Source organism: Lutra lutra, chromosome 4 (assembly GCF_902655055.1).
Source record: "Lutra lutra chromosome 4, mLutLut1.2, whole genome shotgun sequence".
Taxonomy (NCBI): Eukaryota; Metazoa; Chordata; class Mammalia; order Carnivora; family Mustelidae; genus Lutra; species Lutra lutra.
In genome coordinates this window covers 149,885,806-149,905,153 of record NC_062281.1, presented here as the reverse complement: position 1 = coordinate 149,905,153, position 19,348 = coordinate 149,885,806, and the positions used below count along the sequence as shown (strand labels likewise).

The following is a 19,348-nucleotide window of genomic DNA, read 5'->3' as shown; positions in this document are numbered from 1 at the left end:
TTACTCCCTATTTCTAGTCACCAAGTCCTACTGTGTTGAGTTTTCTTTCCCAACCAGAAGACACTGAAACACAATGATAAAAAGCACAGATTCTGGAGACAGAATGCCTGGCTCTGCTACTTACTGGGGAGCCCTGGACAAGTTACTGAAGCTTTCTGTGCTTTAGTTTCCTAAACTAACACATGTAGTAATAACAACAATGTCCTGGTATTACTGTGATGACTGATTTGATTAATGTTTATAAAATCCTGATAATATTAAGTACAGAACACATCCCACTTCTACCACCACTCTTATACTCTAGCGCAAATGAACAATGCATCTTTTTCAGAATTTGGTATTTTCCCTGTCTATACCTTTGTTTATGCTGCTCCCTTGGCCTGGGGACTAATTTTCCTGCTAATCCTTTATGTCACAGTTGAAATATCACATTTTCTGTGATACCTCCTCTGACCACACCCTTTGGGGAAGACCTGACATTTCTTAAGACCAATCTTATGGAACTTATCAGACGTTATCTTTCCTTAATCTAGAAATTAAGTTCCTTCTAGGCAGGAACCACGCATTGACTAATGCCTTGCCTGGACTGGCACTTGGGTGTGAGGCGGGGGCAGGGAATGGGGAAGAGAGAAAGAACCTTTGGGGGGGGGGGGGGAGGGCACTTAATCCAGGAAGAAAAAACAACATTTACTAACTGGTATATGCAAGCCTTATTAAGTGCTTGTGGGACAATATTTTAAATGGTGTATCAGAACATCATTCTATAAATGTTTACTGAGGGGCGCCTGGGTGCCTTAGTGGGTTAAGCCTCTGCCTTCGGCTCGGGTTGTGATCTCAGGGTCCTGGGATCAAGCCCCTATCGCGCTCTCTGCTCAGCAGGGAGTCTGCTTCTCCCCCTCTCTCTGCCTGCCTCTCTGCCTACTCATGATCTCTGTCTGTCAAATAAAGAAATAAAATTTTTAAAGAATAAAAACTAAATGTTGACTGAAATGAATCAGGCGTACCAACTTACTGGAAAACCAGCAGATATTGTTGAACTAGAGGCCAGAATGCAGAATAGACAATTAAAATACAGAAAATGAACCAAACTCCTAGTTAAGTGTACTGATGCCTTTATTTTGTTATTTCTTGGTGACGTCTGGACAATAAAATTAACACAGGAAGGATACACACACACAAACACAAACGAGTATAACACATGTGGCATTAAGATATATAAATACAACTGCCAGAACAACTTTCACTGAAAAGCTATTTGCAAAGGTCAAAGTTACCTCAAAAGTTTGTCCTTCTAAGTCTTTTGCATCACACCAATTTCCCCATGGGTCTCGGACCCTACGTCTCCTTGTGCGCTGGGGTAAGCATCAAAATAAAGCAAAAGGTTAACAAGATTAAGTTGGAGAAATCAGAGCACACTGATATATAACACCAAAATGGTATTTTTCTAAAAATCAGTTAATTTCTTCATTAAAATATAATCTCTGATCAGCAATGCCTGAATAAATTTTATTTTATTAATTTATGTTTAACAGCACTCTGCTCAAAAATAAGTCAGTAGTGATTTTCTGAATTTTACTTGAATTTCTTCTTGAATTTTCATTTCTCTTCACCTTTAGGAGCTAAAACACTAGGACAAAAGGTATTTTTAAGACCAAAAGAACCACCAAGAAAATGACTTCCCTTTCAACCACTTGTGATAGAAAACTTGCAAGAACCCACAGCAAGAGGTAGAATATTGAAAACTAGGAGCAAAATAATTATTTCTCAGCCTTAGAAAAGGAAAGATTGCCTAGTGGATACAGAGAGAAAGAAGTACAAAGTTAGCTGACTGGATTACTAATACCCAGTTTTGTAAACCCCAATACTGAAGCCTTTAAAATGCACTGGCTCAGAAACCAGCATATGAAAAGCACCATTTCCAGCAACTACCATTTCCAGGATCTAAAAACATCCTTTCTTACTACAGTAAATCTAGGTAGAAATGGTTTACAGCCTAAACACCCTAAAAAAAATACCCATTCTATTAGCGGCACTTTTCTTCATTTGCCTCACCTATTACCAATTTAGCCTACTTCATTAGTAAAACCAATAAGAATCCAATATGACTCTGCCTTTTAGAGGACTTGCAGGATCACCCATTTTAAAAAATAAGATTCATGAATTGTGAGATACTGTAAAATCACTAACCTCAAAAATTAAGGAAAGGCTACAAAGAGTTTGGATAGCTATTCTAAAAAGCTGAATCTTAAAAGTAAGACTTAAATAAAGTAACTGAAAGAGAAAAATGAGCCTGACTGGATGGCAGTAGAAGACACTCTAGATACAAAAACCAGAACCAAGCTGTCTTAAGAGCACACAAGAAAGCACAATGCTTCCGTGTCAAGTCTGCCAGTGAGCTGTTGGGTATTTCTCATTTTTGCCCTTTCAAAAGCTAACATGGGGGCGCCTGAGTGGCTCAGTGGGTTAAAGCCTCTGCCTTCCGCACCGGTCGTGATCCCAGAGTCCTGGGATCGAGTCCCTGCATTGGGCTCTCTGCTCGGCAGGGAGCCTGCTTCCTCCTCCTCCTCTCTCTCTCTGCCTGCCTCTCTGCCTACTTGTGATCTCTGCCTGTCAAATAAATAAATAAAATCTTTAAAAAAATAAAGTAAAAAAGGAAATAAATAGCTAACTTGGAACTGAACGGGAACCAGGAAAGTGAATGCCTAAGGTGAATATGAGAGAAAACACGTTCCTTTGTTAAATAGCAGGCGAGAAGGCAGCACACCTGACTAACAGGGCCAGGAGCAATCTGGAGAGATTTCTTAGCGAGGGGTGGCTGCTTACCACAGACTGCAGACGCTGTGCAAGCTGGTATGCTTCCACTGTATCTTTTCGGTCTCTGACTCGTACTTTGTCAACCGGTTGTGGCCTGTTGTATACAGCCTGTTCTACCGGAATTCAGGAGAAACAAAACAATCTATTATTTTCTGAAATTCATTTGTTAACTAGGAAGACACATCTACACTGACTGTAAGTTGTAAGCCAATGTCTAAGTTCTGTTACACCTGAGCTTCTATCTTTCTCTACAATCACTTGGAAGTTCTCAGTAAAAGTCAGGCTCTTAAGGAAATCCCAGTAAAACGGGGTATTCGTGAGATGGGTAACTGAATTTCTAACTAAATGAGTGCCAAGCCCACTTTGCTGAATTCAAATATCTAATACAGAAAACATGATTTTGCTTCTGTGGCTGAAGAAGCTGTGACACTAGTTTTCTTGACTAGCCAGTCCCATATACAGTGCTTGGGGTAACAAACACACTGAAATGAAGGACAGACCACAGGGCAGACTGTGAATTCTCTCTCCTACAAAATAAAATAATCTCTGAAAGGAAACTTTCTGGTTAGCTGTCTTCTCTTATACATACACTATAGAATATTACTTTTCTGAAACCATGGGTTACAAAGTTCTAATTACCTTATCACTTTGCAACTATGGTTATTATCTTTTTTTAAAATGTTTGTGTCACGTTAATTCAATAAAAGTGAAGAATACATTTAAAGTCATGCATATTCACTGACTTTAAATTTGAGAAAAACTAGGGTGAAAGAAACTTTCTTCCATGAAAAATATTTTGACACTTTTATTACACTTAAGTGTAGAGGCTCATAAATTATTTCCTTTATTTAAACACTGCTAGACAGTATTTCTAGCATTAATACAGATTTTATAAATTAAATGGGCCATTACTAGATTTTTCTTAAAATGACTTTACTTTTACTTGACAAAGAGCTGCATTGTTAAATTATTTCTACTACTTAGACTGACTATTTTTCCTTTTCATACCACCACTTTCACTGCAGGTTACAGGAAAATACAGTCTGATCAATAGAAATCTGTTTTAAAGAAACAACTCAATGATACATTTACTTCATAATGTTATAATATCCTCCTGAATTCTCTATCTATACTAAATCTGCTTGAATTCTAACAAAGAAGTTAATGGGTGCTCTAAGGATAAAAAAATGTTGTGTAAAAGATGTTGTTGGGTTTTTATTTTTACCACATCCAAAATTGATTGCTCCTATCAACTCGAGGTATGTATGAATCCGTCCAATACAATTAACATCCCCACAGTTCTTCAGGCCAGGACGTACTGAGGTCTTATTTAAGTATTTCGGTTTGCATATCTCCCTAATTAAGAGATGGAAGTACAGTTATTTTGGATAAATAAAAACATGAAAAAAAGATTTCTGGGGAAAACTTTTGATATTTGAAATATCTTAAAAATTTACCCCCTCTCAATCTGTAAATGTGTAGTAAAAACAATGCTAATACATAATACCCAAGTGTACTTTTTCCTGAGATATCTTTAAATGATACAAAATCGTAGGAGTATAATGTGATTTTTATTAAGTATTATTTCTTTCCCATATGAAATGTAAGAGATTCCGGTTATCCCAAGATTTTAAAGTTAGAAGCTTTGTCAACGGATCCAAATTCAAACTTCAATGTTTGAATAAAAAGGGCACTTTGATAATATATCTACAGTATTTACTATTAGGCTTTTCTTATTTTTAATATATTACTTAGCTTCATCTACTTTTACTTTGCTGGACAGTATATTTTAATTATAAGCTAACTTACAAATGCTTAAAAGTTTTATATTGGTTTTAAACATTACACCAATAAATATCAAGTGCTTACTCTCCCTGGAAAACAGAAAGAGATATTATAGGGGATTTCAAAGGAATCAAGAAATGCCCAAAGACTATGAAAAAATTAAAAAGTATATATAATAAAATGAATATTTACTGAATATACTTACTATACCATAGTAGATACAGGTTAAGAGTAATGGAGTACTAATAGTAGCAAAAATGCTTATGCCAGTACTAATAGTTATCAACCTTAATCCTCATAACTCTACAAAGTAGCATTTATTATTCTTATTCTTATTTTAGAGAGGAGGAAATGAAAAATTAGGGGGATTAAAGTACTTGCTTATGGAGGTTAAAGTGGAGATTTACATACAGACGTCATAAACCAAGTATTCAGATATATCATATAACAGGTATTTATTTAATCTTTATTTTATTCTACAAATATTTACATTGCATCCTACACACCAGTCACTGTTTTAGGCACTAAGGATCCAGAGATGAATATAAAGTTCCTGACCTTACATGCTAACAGAATATATACAATGAATAATATCTATTATATATGTATATATATATACATACATACATACATATATATAAATAAATATATAAATAAAATACATAATGACAGGCAGCAACAAGTTCTAGGAAGAAAAAGTAAGAAGGATAAGGGATAGAATGAGAAAACTAGGTGCAGACTATTTTAGATAGGGTATTTAAAGAAGGCCTAAGCAGAAACCAAATTTAAAATCATTAGTTCAGGGCACCTGGGTGGCTCAGTGGGTTAAAGCCTCTGCCTCGGCTCTGGTCATGATCCCAGGGTCCTGGGATCGAGCCCCACATCGGGCTCTCTGCTCGGCAGGGAGCCTGCTTCCTCCTCTCTCTCTCTGCCTGCCTCTCTGCCTACTTGTGATTTCTGTCTGTCAAATAAATAAATAAAATCTTTAAAAATAAATAAATAAATAAATAAATAAATAAATAAATAAATAAATAAAAAAAAACCATTAGTTCTACAGACATTCAGGGAAGGCAAAAAGTAACTTGTGATGTGGAAGGGTATCGGAAATTCCACTGAGGGCACCTGGTAGCTCATCGAGTTATGCACCTGACTCTTGGTTCTGGCTCAAGTCACCAAGATCTCAGGGTTGTGAAACAGTCTCACAGTGGCCGGTGCTCAGCAGGCGGTCAGCCTGGGATTCTCTCCCTCTGCCTCTGCCCCTTCCCCCACTTGCATGCGCTCTCTAAAAAAAATGAATATAACCATGGCTGGGGTGGGGGCGGATTCCACTAAAAAGTTCGAGATCCCAGTGTTTTTTTACTTCACTTCAATCAAAGGAAACAAACTGCACAAATGAAGCCAAGAGAGCAGGAATAAGCAGTGTAACCAGCTTCCAAAAATCTACAGGAAATCTAAAAACTGTATTGACTTAAAGACTGCCCAAATCAAGTCTTTAAAAAGAGCTCAGCACTAGCATCACGATGCTAAACAAATGGAAGGCCTCTAGGGACACCTGGGTGGTTCAGTAGGTTAAGCGCCTGCCTTGGATTAAGCCCCTCATAGGGCCCCCTGCTCAGCAGGGAGTCTTGCTTCTCCCTCTGTCCTCTGTCTCTCCCCTCAACTGTGCACCGTGCTCTCTAATAAATAAATAAAATCATTTTTTAAAAAAGGGGTAAGGCCTCTAAAAATACTTATTCATGATTCATTTGCACCATCTTTCTCCCTCAACAATTAGAGTGCCTCTGTATTTGCTTAGAACAAGTATTGTCCTAAGAACTAGGAGTGTAACAATGAAAAAAACAGACAAAACTCTGCCCATGTGAAGCCTGTATTATCATGGGGAAGGAGGAGGGAGGAAGAGGAGAAAATACACAAATAAAAATATAATATCCAGTAGTAGTAAGTTCTATGAACATAATAAAATACAGAGCAAGAGAGTGGGAGGCAGAGCTGGTAGCTATTTTAGATAGGGTGGTCATGAAGTCCTCTAGTTCTTTTGGAGCAGACCTGAACGACTTGACGAAGCACAGTTCAGTAAGACCTGGGCGGGGAGAGTAGGGGGAGCATCCAAGGCAGAATGAAAAGTCTGGGTAAAGGACCTGAGATGAAGTATGAAAATAAGGAAAGACTGCAAGACCCTGAAATCACTTTCCCCTAATGTGACCTGGAACAAGTTCCTTTTTCTCTCTGAACCTCATCTGAACCAAATGCATTTAGTAGGCATTTATAATGGTATTGGTTACTATCTTAATAAAACATACCCCTCATCGGGAAGTTATTTGTGTTTTTATGGAAAGGAATTTTTAGCTACAAACAAATCTAGCAGGTCTTTTTTATTTCAAAACTTTACTCTTCTTTTTAAAATTTTTTTAACACCACCTCTAGTTCCCTCTTCTATTTCTGAAGAGAATAGTTTTGAGTTCCTGTTCCAAAACATTTCTTTCTGCTTTCACACTGTTTGCTAAATCACTATATTGAAATAACATTTAAGTGGTTTTCTGAACTAAGGCAAATGTCGTTAGGAAACTACTGCCATATAATTTATATCATCTATATAAGTTATTCTGCCTTATTGAGGCAAAATTCAAATAAATGAATTTATTCCAATTCAAATAAATGAAATTGACTAAAGCACCATTAAGTCACTCACTGATGATTCATACAGATAAAAAATTTTTGAGATATTATTTTTAAGTCCTTCGATTTTGGCCATTCATCCTATTTCCAAAAACAAAATTAGATACCCGTTGAGATCTAATTTGATCGGTCCTCTTCAATAGTGTCAATCAATCAGGCAATGTAAAATAATGGGGAGACTGATGGACAGGGTTGAGACCTACGCATAGGTCCTTCTGTCAGTAGCTGGTTGTATAATAAAAGACAGACCCCCAAACCTCTCCTGACCGCAGAATCTATCAAACACTTTAGAAAACACTACCTGACTATTTTTAGGCCAGTTGTGAGGAATTAAAACATAGAAAAGCTTTCTGTAAACTGTAAAGCACTGTGCAACTATCAGTTTTTCCTTATAATTCTTCTTTCATTTGATACCACCCTAACCCAGAAATTTTACTTTTAGTCATCTCAACCATCAGTCAAGAACAAGAGCAAAAATACTTCATTTAGAATAGAGCTATCTTTATAAACCAAATTAATATTGTACGGCAATGAAGGTCACTGATGTAGTAAGCCTGGTTATTTGTTTTCCTTTGGCAATCTTCCTAACTTATAGCATAAGTCCTCTGTAAAGATGGCCCTACATAATTCAGTATCTCCTGAAGCAAAAACAGTAATTATGAATATTTGATAATGTCTTAAGCTGTTAGGAAAAATTCAAATTATTTGCAGAGCACTTAGGCTAATAAGGTGGGAAGTTTTTTGGTTTGTGCCCCATCCAATGCTAAATAATTCAAATTCTGACAATTTAGAAGATAAATTTCATATATTAGAAAATTCCTATATCCTGATGAAGCTGGATGAAGAGATTATTAACACATTACGTTATAAGATCAAATCTGAAAGCATTTATAGCAATTTAGAATGGTTTCTGTAATCTAGCCACACTTGATGACAGAAATATCCTTCTGTCAAGAAAAATTTTTTTTTACTTACAAGTACATGATAAACTAGGAAAGACATTCTCCCCCTTTTCCAGGGAAGTAATGTTTTTGTATCTTCCTAACACTGTCCTAAGAAACTGTTTGTTTGTTTTTTTTTTTTTTAAGATTTTATTTATTTGAGAGAGAGAATGAAAAAGCATGAGAGGGGAGAACATCAGAGGGAGAAACAGACTCCCCAGGGAGCTGGGAGCCCAATGCGCGGGACTCGATCCCAAGACTCCAGGATCATGACCTGAGCCAAAGGCAGTTGCTTAACCAACTGAGCCACCCAGGTGCCCAAGAAACTGCTTCTTAAAGCAAATTATCTCTTTTTTCCAGGACCAAATATTCTTAATGAACAGAGAGATGGGTTGAGATAGCTAGAGACAACAATATTTACCAAAGCGCTCAAAGAAAATTTCACTACGAGAAATTTTAAGTCTTGCCTATTAAAATACATTCATATGTTTAAGCTCTCCACATCACTACTGATGTAAAATACTAAATTCTGCATAGGCCTAATTAAAATACTCTAGAGCATCATACATTTTACAACAGTATCTAAAATATAATTCTTTCTTACCACTGATCCAAAATGTAATTCCTAATTTTCAAATAGCGTTCTGGTGTTTTAGCTTGGCGCCCCTCAAAAAACTCAGGAATTGCTTGTTTTTCTTCTTCTTGAATGGTATCTCTATCTATTTCTACTTCTTGTTCTGGTGGCTTAAGCTCTTCTTCCTCATGGCTCTCCTCCTCCATTTGACAGGAAGAATGAAAAAGCATTTCATTATCACACAAGTCTTTCTGAATTTCACAAGGCTCTGGAGAAGGCAATGGCCTGGCTTCATCTATTATTCCATTTCCATCATGTTTTTCAGAGTTTTTCATCAGTTTATTACATTTCTGATCATTTAATTCAACTGATTTTTTGTCACTAATGCTCTGTTTTTCAGTCCAAAATTTACTTCCTGAACTTGAAAGTGCTTCCATCTCACCTTGCTTTATATTCTGAAAATATTCCTTGGAAGATTCAGATACAGAATCTTCCTGATTGTAAGCAATAAACTCCCCTTGACTGGTTTCATGACTTTTACTATTAGAAATGTTTAATAAGACATCATTGCTAGGATTCTTTTGGGGAGCTTGAGAAGTCAACTCATCTGCCTCATCTGTGATGTCTACTTCTTCATCATCAGATAACTTTTCAATTTTTATAGCATTCAAGTTGGGATCAGCATGTCCCCTTAAACTTGATGGCGTCCATGCCTTCGTGCCTTCATCTTCATTTTTAGTCTGAAGATCACTGCTGCTCTTCTTATTTGGCATTTCCTTCTCTGGACCATCTAATTTTACCTTATTAAAAATCAAGATAAAAATCCCCATATTAACATTTAAAAATTTATCAACTGGCACATATATAATAAATACAGTATTATTAAACTGACACGTCAATGGTATATTATACCTTTATTGTGCTTTTAAGGATTTAGAACTGCATTTTAAATGTAAAATATCATTTCAAATTTCTATCATTATATTTGACTCATTTGTGGCCAGCTGATTTTATTTATCAAATAATCATGACCTATGACCTTGTACAACTATTACCTGTTTTTCAATATTAAGTTTAAAACAGGACTCTGTCTCAAATCAACCAGAGAATGAACCAACAACTGTTATACTAAGGTATTCTTTAAGATATTATAATATTTTCAACAGCTAATATCTTAGAATGTCAGATACCTCAGCTGATTATTGTTTATAATGCTGAACAGCCCATTATTTAAAGGAATCTAGGTCACATATCTTTATTTAGTAAATTAAACTCATCTTTCATTTAAATACAGATATAATAGAAACAAACTATTTTTCAAAGGTTCATTTAATGTAGCTCCGATGTTATACAGCTTATAATTTAAGGCATGAAATTATCTTCCACATGTACTATTACAGACATAAATATCTAGTCGATGTAGAAAAAAATGACTATCAGTGAATATAAATGATTTGAAATAAAATCTTCCCACATGGTTTTTGAAAAATTTTGTACATGACTGGCATACCCAAGGGATTTCAGCTCCTAAAAAGAGCTTACTTACATACAGATCCTGTATCACAACAGAATCCTAGTATCTAGTATTTGAGATTAACTGGCTTATTATGTAAAGAAGAATAAAAGGGTAGCAGGAGAGAAAAGGAAATTTGGACATATGGCCTGGAATAGCCTTTAACAACCTTGCTATTTACTTCAAGCCTCCTGTTTTAACCTTAAAAATTCAGATAAGATTTCATATTATATTTTTTATGAATGTCTCTTTTAACATCACAATATATCCTTTCATCCCAAGTCTTTGAGTAAAACTGACACCCTAAGATGTTCTGCATGTTCTAGTCTGAGAAGCATGGGGATTGGAATAACCGAGTTAAATTTTATTCTCTTCCAGAATACCTTAACCTTGCCAAGCTACCTTGAATATGCATTTGCTTGGTTAAAGAAGGAGCAGATGACTGATATATAATGAATCCATTCCACTCTTTACTTCCCATGCTCAAATGACATTAAGTTATATAAATCTTGTATACAGAATAAAACCCATTATTTGCATTAAAAGAAAACAGCAAATTTTACTTAAGACCTTGTCAAAATCTATATAATTATGTTCCCAGAACTCAAGCAGAGAAGACATTAAAATTTTCTAAATATCAAACTACATGATTGAACATAGCACAGATTACTTAAAAGATTAAAGAACTACACCAAAACTATGCTTTTCTGAACACTTCAATTTATTGAAGTTTTCATATAATTCTTCAAAAAAATTAAGTTTCATTGTTATTAAACAGATTTTAGTTTCATGTTAGCATTTATGGTCCCTAAGCTCTAATCATTCCTAAAAGCTACAAGGCAAATCTTCAGACAGAGGTTCTGAGGCTACTACGATGTCCCGGGTGCCTGCAGGCAGAGGCCCAGCAGAGAAGTAGGCTGAAGCCACAGACCGTGGAGTCCTGAGAATATAGTGTAGAAGCTGCCGCCATGAGGATGGAGTAGGAACAAAACATTCAGAGCAGGAGCCAGTCCAAGCTTTTGGAACATCCAGTGTCAATTTTGCTAGGAGCTCTTAAACCTCCAAGTAAAATCCAGAAACCTCCCCAGCCTCTCTTGCAGCCAGGACAGAGGTAAGCTCTGTGCCCAACATGGGGCTTGAACTCACAACCTCAGAGATCAGGAGTAGCATGCTCTGCCAAATGAGCAGCCGGGCACCTCTAACAGCTTATATTTTCAAACATCATTCTAGAGCTTGTGGGCTTGCTCTTCTGGACTGGGTGTTGTACTCATATATTGAAAAGGCTGGTTTTAAAATCAAACTCTTCTCAGAACTTACAAGTAGGCATCTTGCTAATAAAACAGTAACAAAAACAAAAAAAAGCTATAATGCAAATCTTTAAAAAGAAAAGGTATTTTCCAGGAGCACTTAATACTCAAAGCACTTAAGATACGCTTTGAGATTTCTGAATGTGTTGAGTACTTTATGAATATAAAATACTTTCGCTACAAAAACTTTGAATATTGACATTAATGCCCGAATTAAAACACTACTTTTGCTTCCTAATTTCATTCATTGCAAATACTATTACTAAGTAGGATATTTATATCCTGCTTACCTTATTTTTAAAATACTGCCTGGCATAACTCTTAACTTGTAACACAGTGCGACTTCCAATTAGCTTTGCAATTTTGGTCCACCTCCGGCCAAATTTAGCCTATGTTATCAAAATGGGAAAGAAATTGATTTTGATTAACTTACTTGTTAATATTCCAAGCAACTGCACATTAAAAAAAAAAAACCTAAAAGAACAACTCATCTTTATTTATTTTCTAAAGCACACAACAAAACCTGATATATAAGCTAAGACTTAAAAGTAAAGCCCACACTCTTGGAATCTGGACTTCTGAAAACTGACCAATATGATTTAGAAATTAGTTTTCTTTTTACAGCTATCTAAATGAAGATTCACCACTTTTATGTATTCCTAACAGTATGTATTCATATTGAACATTACAATGTTCCAAATCTAAAAAAACAAGTGCCTGAAAAAGAGGCAGGTTACATTTTCCATTTATAGAATCAACTGATTATGTTCTGGAACTAATTTCAAAATATCTTTTTTTACCCACATTCCATCTGGCACAATATCCATTACCTGTCCCACAGCAGATACCTTTACTCTACTCAGGTATCACAGAAAACAGACTTCGAAAAACGAATGAATCACAAATGAAGCGACCTGCAGCCAGCACCTCCCTATACCCCAGTACTGTTAAAGGCTTATGCCCGCTAATGACAAAGTTGTGCTGGGGAAAAAACTGAAACGCTGAGGGAGCTCTGCTGTTTTCTGAAGTACAGAAAGGAATAAAATATAATTTTAAAGCTAAAAGGAATTTTTAGGTATCAAGTCTATTATTTGATACATAAATCTTCACAGTATCTCCACAACTCAGGGAAGCTGATCCCAGGGCCAGATTTATAAAACATTTATAGGTCATGACTTATGGTGGCAAATCATCTTCAAAACCTGACCCAATGACAAGTTAATTATATACTTATTTCTGATATTCATGAGAAAATATGACATGTGAATAATTTCTTAAAACTGAAAGTATTTCTGGGAAAATTCTTAGTAAATATAAATTAAGATCATTATTAACTAACACTAGCTAAGATCAAATTACTGAACAATTAGTTAAATTTTGTGGGATGAAAGCAAATGAGTAACTTCATAGGATGGAGCACTTTTGGAGAGATCAAAGATCTGGACAGAGTATAGCCAGTTGGGATTGTAGGGGCTTGAGCATTATGAAAATTGGAGAGGGTATGTGAACAAGAGGAACATAGAAAACACCAATCTCAAAATAGAGCAGAGACAATTCTATACCCAAAAGGGAGGAAAAATTTTCCTTTTAGTACCACATAATTCCCTTCTCTAAAGCCTGAGAAAATTCAGTGTATAAGCAAACTGTATCAACAGGTTAAAAAGGCTGTGAATACAACCAACAATTCCATGTAGTTTTGTGGGAAAACATTCTAGGTATAAAATATCTGTTTATGTATATAGACAGATACCTATATATGTATATAAATAAATACATATTGGGATATAGAGCGACAAATATCTCTGGAAGGACATGCAGAGAACAGATAACAATGGTTACCTAAGGTGAAGAGAACTGAAGGCACAGACAGGATAGGGAGACTTAACACCTATAACTTTATATACCCTTTGAAGTTTGACTTATGCAGACATAGCCCCTATCATCACCACCTAAAAATACACAACCCATTTTTGTGTATGTGTATACAAACACATACACACATATATATAGCCTTTGGTGAGGGGCAAAACACCAAAATAGTTAGCAATCTTAAATAAGTGACTAGATAATTAAAGTTAGGTATAAAAATGATAATCATGCAACAGAATGAAATACCAATATAAAAAACATCAACAGTACAGGAGAAAACCTCAGGAGGAGATAAAACCTTCAAGATAGTTTATTTATATAAAGACATCACAGAACATACAGAAGTCATGGCGATGTCTATAAAAATACAAACACATTTTATTTCCCATCATCTGTAGAAATGTTAGTAATGACATTTCAATTTGTATTCATAAAACCCACATAAATATTATACTAATATCCTATACATAATATATAAATCTATTTTCTTTTTTTTTTTTTTTTTTTTTTTTTTTTTTTTTTTTTTTTTAAATTTTTAAAGATTTTTATTTATTTATTTGACAGACAAAGATCACAAGTAGGCAGAGAGGCAGGCAGAGAGAGAGAGGAGGAAGCAGGCTCCCGGCAAGCAGGGAGCCCGATGTGGAGCCCGATCCCAGGACCCTGGGATCATGACCTGAGCTGAAGGCAGAGGCTTTACTCCACTGAGCCACCCAGGTGCCCCTATAAATCTATTTTCAAAATTAGTGTAATACTGCGTAACATGTACCTTAAAGGAAAAGATATAACCTACTCCTAATAATTAGAAAAAAATTTTTTGAATATTAACTTAAAAGTTTCTTCCTATTAATAGGGAGAATCTTTAGAATTACAAACGGGCATACATTTTTTTCTATTATGTAATTTGGATATTTAAATAGATTTCAGTGAAACATTCATGCAAAAGATATGTTTCTGGTCTTCAACTATATACACTAAAAGAATATTCAGACTGTGTGCACAATGCCAAGTATCTGAATAAATAAGAACTCAGCTGATTATGCAGACAGTTCCAAATATCAAGGGTTTTTTTGTTGTTGTTGTTTGAGTTTTTTTTCCCCAAGAGAAGACATCAGATAAGTAATTTTGTCCTTTAATCCAGGTAGTCAATGTATACAGAGCTCAGTATCTTGGGTATTATTACCAATAAAAAGGGGAGGGGATGAAAATCATCTTAAAATATTGATCCTAGTATATTTTAATATTTTAGTGACTTAGCTGTAAGTTAAAAGGAAGTCTCCTGTACTACAAACATCATCACTACAGAAAAATTAAAGATGTGATCACTGAAAGAAATTTCTGGCCTCCCCAAATTAACCTTATAATTCTATCAATACTGGCTTCTAGAATTATTTTACTATAAATTAAAAATTGCTCTATTTACCAGCCCTTGTTCAAACAGCTCTTTTTCTTCTATCGTCCACTTTACTGAGTAACTGGCTGGTTTTGTAGGAGAGTGTGCCCTGAGGGGAAAAAAAGGAATTGCAAAAAAAAAGTCTGAAATGGAACATTCCATATTTATGCAGCTAAAGGTTATAGATAGCCAAAGGCTAAATTCAATACTGTGTGAGTCTAAGAGTTAAAAAAGAAGAGAAGAAAAGGCTGCAGCCTCTACCTGGGGGACAGATTTACCCTGTCTTGTATACTTATCTAGCTCAGGATGATAGGAGCCCTAAGAGACATAATCCTTGGGTCTGAGTGAAGATAACACTAAAAGACATCAAAGGAAGTCAATGTGGTAACAAACAAATACGCTTCCTTAGACTGGACACAAAGCAGCAGATATTAGTACATTTCCAAATCCTGAAAGGCATATAAATGTTTAAGTTGGCTCCAGAAATATTATCTCTCGATTCTTCCATATAAATCTATGTAAATACCAAGCCAAAAAGGAAGAAACTATGGCAATGTTTATTACTTTTGAAATGCAGTCCTTAAGAAATTAAGTGGTGATGAAACTCATTAATTTAATTCAAGCAAACCATTCATCTTGTCATTAACTTCTTTGTTGTTATTTATTCAGCAAAATGCAAAAGCCAAAGTCTGCTCACTGCTCAAACTCTTGGCAGTGCTAAATGTGTAAGTCTACCCTTTGAGGAATCATAAACATGGAAGTTTATAAACCCTAAATAACATCAAATTTTCTTCTATTATAGGGAAAGGATATTTATAAAACAGTTAATACTCGATTTCTCTAGATAACTTCTGAAAGCCATAAATTTAAATTTTTGTTCAACATGAAAATTAACTGACAAGGTAATAGAAATCAAGTCAATTCCTATTAAATTAGATAGCAGCTTTAAAAAACTCCCCACAAATCCCTAGGAAACCACCTTTTCCATAATCTAATGGAATAGCTTATATAGACCCATACAAGAAATTCTGACATATAAATAATGTCATAAAATTATCTTGTGGCATTCCAACAACTGTCTAAGAAATTTTGATTTTATATCTTTGTGTAACCCAAGGTCAAGAGTTTTTCCACAAGCCAACTGTAATTTTTTAATTCTCCTATAATTTTAAAATATAAAACGTATAAGTACATACATGATTTTTGCTGTTTTCTGTAGACTGCACCACATGAAAAAGAAAATAAGGAAGCTTGTGAACAAGTTTTTAAAAATATAAGTTCAGACTTTTAAAGTGTTAAAAATTGATTTTACCTCTTCATGTATTTTTTATCATCTTCCTTTTGATCGAGCCAGAATTTTTCTGGAAGTGATTTTTTAGATAAGTAATACCTGTGTAATTATTAAAGAAACTTTTAAAACAATAATAAAATCATAACATTTTTATGTGACTTATATTAAGTAGGTACTCACATCCATGAAAATCATACTTGAATCCTAGCTAAATTAATTCTTAAAACTTTTTCCAGATCTGCAAAAACTACAATAAAAATATCTACACTTCACAAGGCTGTTATATGGATTAAACACCATATGTGAAATCACATGAACAAAGCACCTACACAAAATGCGTGCTACATAAATGTTAGCTTCTCCTATATGCCCTATTAGAAGTGGTTAAGAGAAGAAACAGTTTGTGTTTCATTTAATTTTTTCATTCATTTTTCCTAAAACATGGGGAATGTAATAGATGAATCTGATTGGCTGTCCAGGATTAACAGGGGAGTTTGTTTTCCTAGTTCTAAAGATAACAGAAAGAGTTCAGGATGTTCTCTACATTAATACTAATAACAGGTCAAATCTACCATGGAGCTTCCCTCTCCGACTCCTTAAAACTGACTTGCAATACTCTTCAATAAGTTTGACATGTTCTTCCCTTAACAAATATTGACTACATATCATGGATGTCAGGTAATACACTAGGTACCAGGAGCTGAGGACAAAGATATAAGAAAACATCCCTGTCCTCTAAGAGCTCACAAACCTCTTCATTATTTCTGCTTCTAAATCTAGAAGTGAACCCATGACTACTTAAGTATTAATTAATTGAGACTTGTACTGTTCAATGTATCAGCTAATACCACATGTAAACAATATAAAATACCTCAATACTGTGTTCCTATCGTTAAATGTTGAAAATATTATTTTAAATATACTGGGTTAAATAAAATATCTTGTTAAAATCAATTCTATTTGTTTTAAATGTGGCTACCAGAAAATCTTAAATGATATATGAGTCTTGCACTATTTTTCTACTGAAATGCAGTGATCTAGGCTATAGTTGTGATGTTTGGGGAAAGTAAGAGAATAAGAAATCCTAAAAAGGGTTAACCCATGACAATTAAAGGTAAACAGAAACTCTGAATTCAATATAGCAGTAACAGGGAATACAGGGAACAGAGAAATTCTGGCTTAAAAAGGAGGTAGATACCCATACAATACAGATGAAGGTTAAAAATAAACCACTATGTATTGGACTATTATTAATAATCTTTACAAAGTCATAAAATCAGAAGTCATTTTGTTCAACCCTTTCATTTTATATATAAGAAAATGGAATCCCAAAGAAGTTGCCATCATCAAACAGATGAAAGAAACAAGGACAAGAAGCCAGTGACTAAACTGTGGATAAAGGCCTACAACTTCTGAGGGAAAATCTTCATCCTGCAGTATTTGTTTTGTGCTTTTTACTTAGATTCCTCCCACATAACACCTGTAAACTGGCGGAGTGAGAAGTGAGAACTTGTACATATTCTAAGTGTATCTCTGGGTAAATTAACATCTCTGGGTTTTAGCTTCTACAACTGTAGATGGAGGCTTGGACTAAGTGATCTTGGACATGGACTAAAGGTTCTCACTGATTTAAAATGTTTTATAATTTCTACTCAACATTCAGACAGTATAGAGGTGGCTGAGAAAAGAAACTCAAGCATATTGAGTTAGATCCTACACTTTGCAGAAAAACAGAAACAGAGGAATAAAATGCTGCTTTTTTCATAGGTAGCTAACACATTATATAATTGCAGTCTGGGGCCAAATAAGGTCCATCTAGTAATAACAGTGGTCTCTTTGGTAAGTCTTACACTTACAGATTTTTAACCTGAAAATCTTTACTTTCCTCATAATCATTAAAGGATACTCTTCTTCCAACAACATCTTCTCAATGACAGCTCTGTTCTCTTCACTGATGGTGCTATCCAGAGTCCAAGGCTATTAAAAAAGAATATATTTTTCTTTTTACTTACTGTCTTCTGAAATTATCTTCTATGTTTCATTAAATGAAATACATGATATAATGATTACAAATAATAAAGCTCCCATTTACTATGCACAGACATATCTGCTTCCCCCATAACACTGTGAGACAGGTGTTACTACTTCACTGATGCATCTGGACCACTGCAAATATTTCAAGTGGAGGAGTAGAGACCTGACACACAAGACTGCTGGATTCCAAGGCTCAGGCTCCTACCCATGATAAAATCATAATGGCTATCATGTATGAGACATATCAGGTAGCAAACATGTTGCTAGATATTTCACCTATTTCCAAAAGTCACCACAGTTCTTTTTTCCTTTAAGCCACAATCTTTCCTTAAACCATCATACTCATTTTCAACTCTCAAAAATGTTCAGCTCAGTTCTCTTCTCTAAACTCTATCTATACTGTTCTATCCAACTGCCCACTCCCCAATGTCCACCTGGATATCTAGTGGGCTTCCCAAAATTAACATGTTCAAAACTCACTCACACATACCTTCACCTGTTTCTCCCTGTGCTTCCAACTTTGTAAACAGCATTATGAGTTACCCAGTTATTCCACATAGAAACCTAGGAATCATACTGGATTCTTCCCCTTTTTCTCAATCCTGTATCTAATCTACCAAGCAGTTCTATGTCCAAAATATAATTAAAATCTATCCAACTCTGCCAAAACCTCAGGCCACTCTACCACCAACTCTTGCTTAGACGACCACAAATGTTTCCTAATTGGTCTCTGTGATTCTACTCTCGCTTCATATAAAAATGACAGAGCTGGGGCGCCTGGGTGGCTCAGTAGGTTAAGCCACTGCCTTCAGCTCAGGTCATGATCTCAGGGTCCTGGGATCGAGTCCCACATCGGGTTCTCTGCTCAGCAGGGAGCCTGCTTCCCTTCCTCTCTCTCTGCCTGCCTCTCTGCCTACTTGTGATCTCTGTCAAATAAATAAATAAAATCTTAAAAAAAAAAAAAAAATGACAGAGCTCAGGTCTGCCTCTCCAACCATCAAAGCTGCCACTCCCCACTTCCCACTATATTCTAGGTACTGGTTTTGGAGCAGAGCCTCTGTGCTGCTATTCCTTCTGCCTAGAATGTTTTTCCTCAACTCTTCACATACCTACTCCTCTCTATTACTTTTCAACTAAACTTATCACCTTTC

At 35.2% G+C, this 19,348-nt stretch overlaps 1 protein-coding gene across 2 annotated transcripts in view; it reads right to left on the bottom strand.

The window, feature by feature from the left end:
- Nucleotides 1-19,348, bottom strand: part of MYSM1 (Myb like, SWIRM and MPN domains 1) — a 42,835-nt gene that overhangs the window by 18,069 nt on the left and 5,418 nt on the right. For both annotated transcript variants that reach the window (XM_047725161.1, XM_047725160.1), the window contains 9 exons: nucleotides 18,070-18,140; nucleotides 16,185-16,262; nucleotides 16,069-16,092; nucleotides 14,903-14,981; nucleotides 11,901-11,999; nucleotides 8,821-9,590; nucleotides 4,040-4,170; nucleotides 2,824-2,927; nucleotides 1,275-1,352 (listed from right to left, as the gene is read on the bottom strand). In XM_047725161.1, the coding sequence (XP_047581117.1) occupies nucleotides 1,275-1,352; nucleotides 2,824-2,927; nucleotides 4,040-4,170; nucleotides 8,821-9,590; nucleotides 11,901-11,999; nucleotides 14,903-14,981; nucleotides 16,069-16,092; nucleotides 16,185-16,262; nucleotides 18,070-18,140 (1,434 nt within the window). The remainder of the gene's footprint in view (nucleotides 1-1,274; nucleotides 1,353-2,823; nucleotides 2,928-4,039; nucleotides 4,171-8,820; nucleotides 9,591-11,900; nucleotides 12,000-14,902; nucleotides 14,982-16,068; nucleotides 16,093-16,184; nucleotides 16,263-18,069; nucleotides 18,141-19,348) is intronic.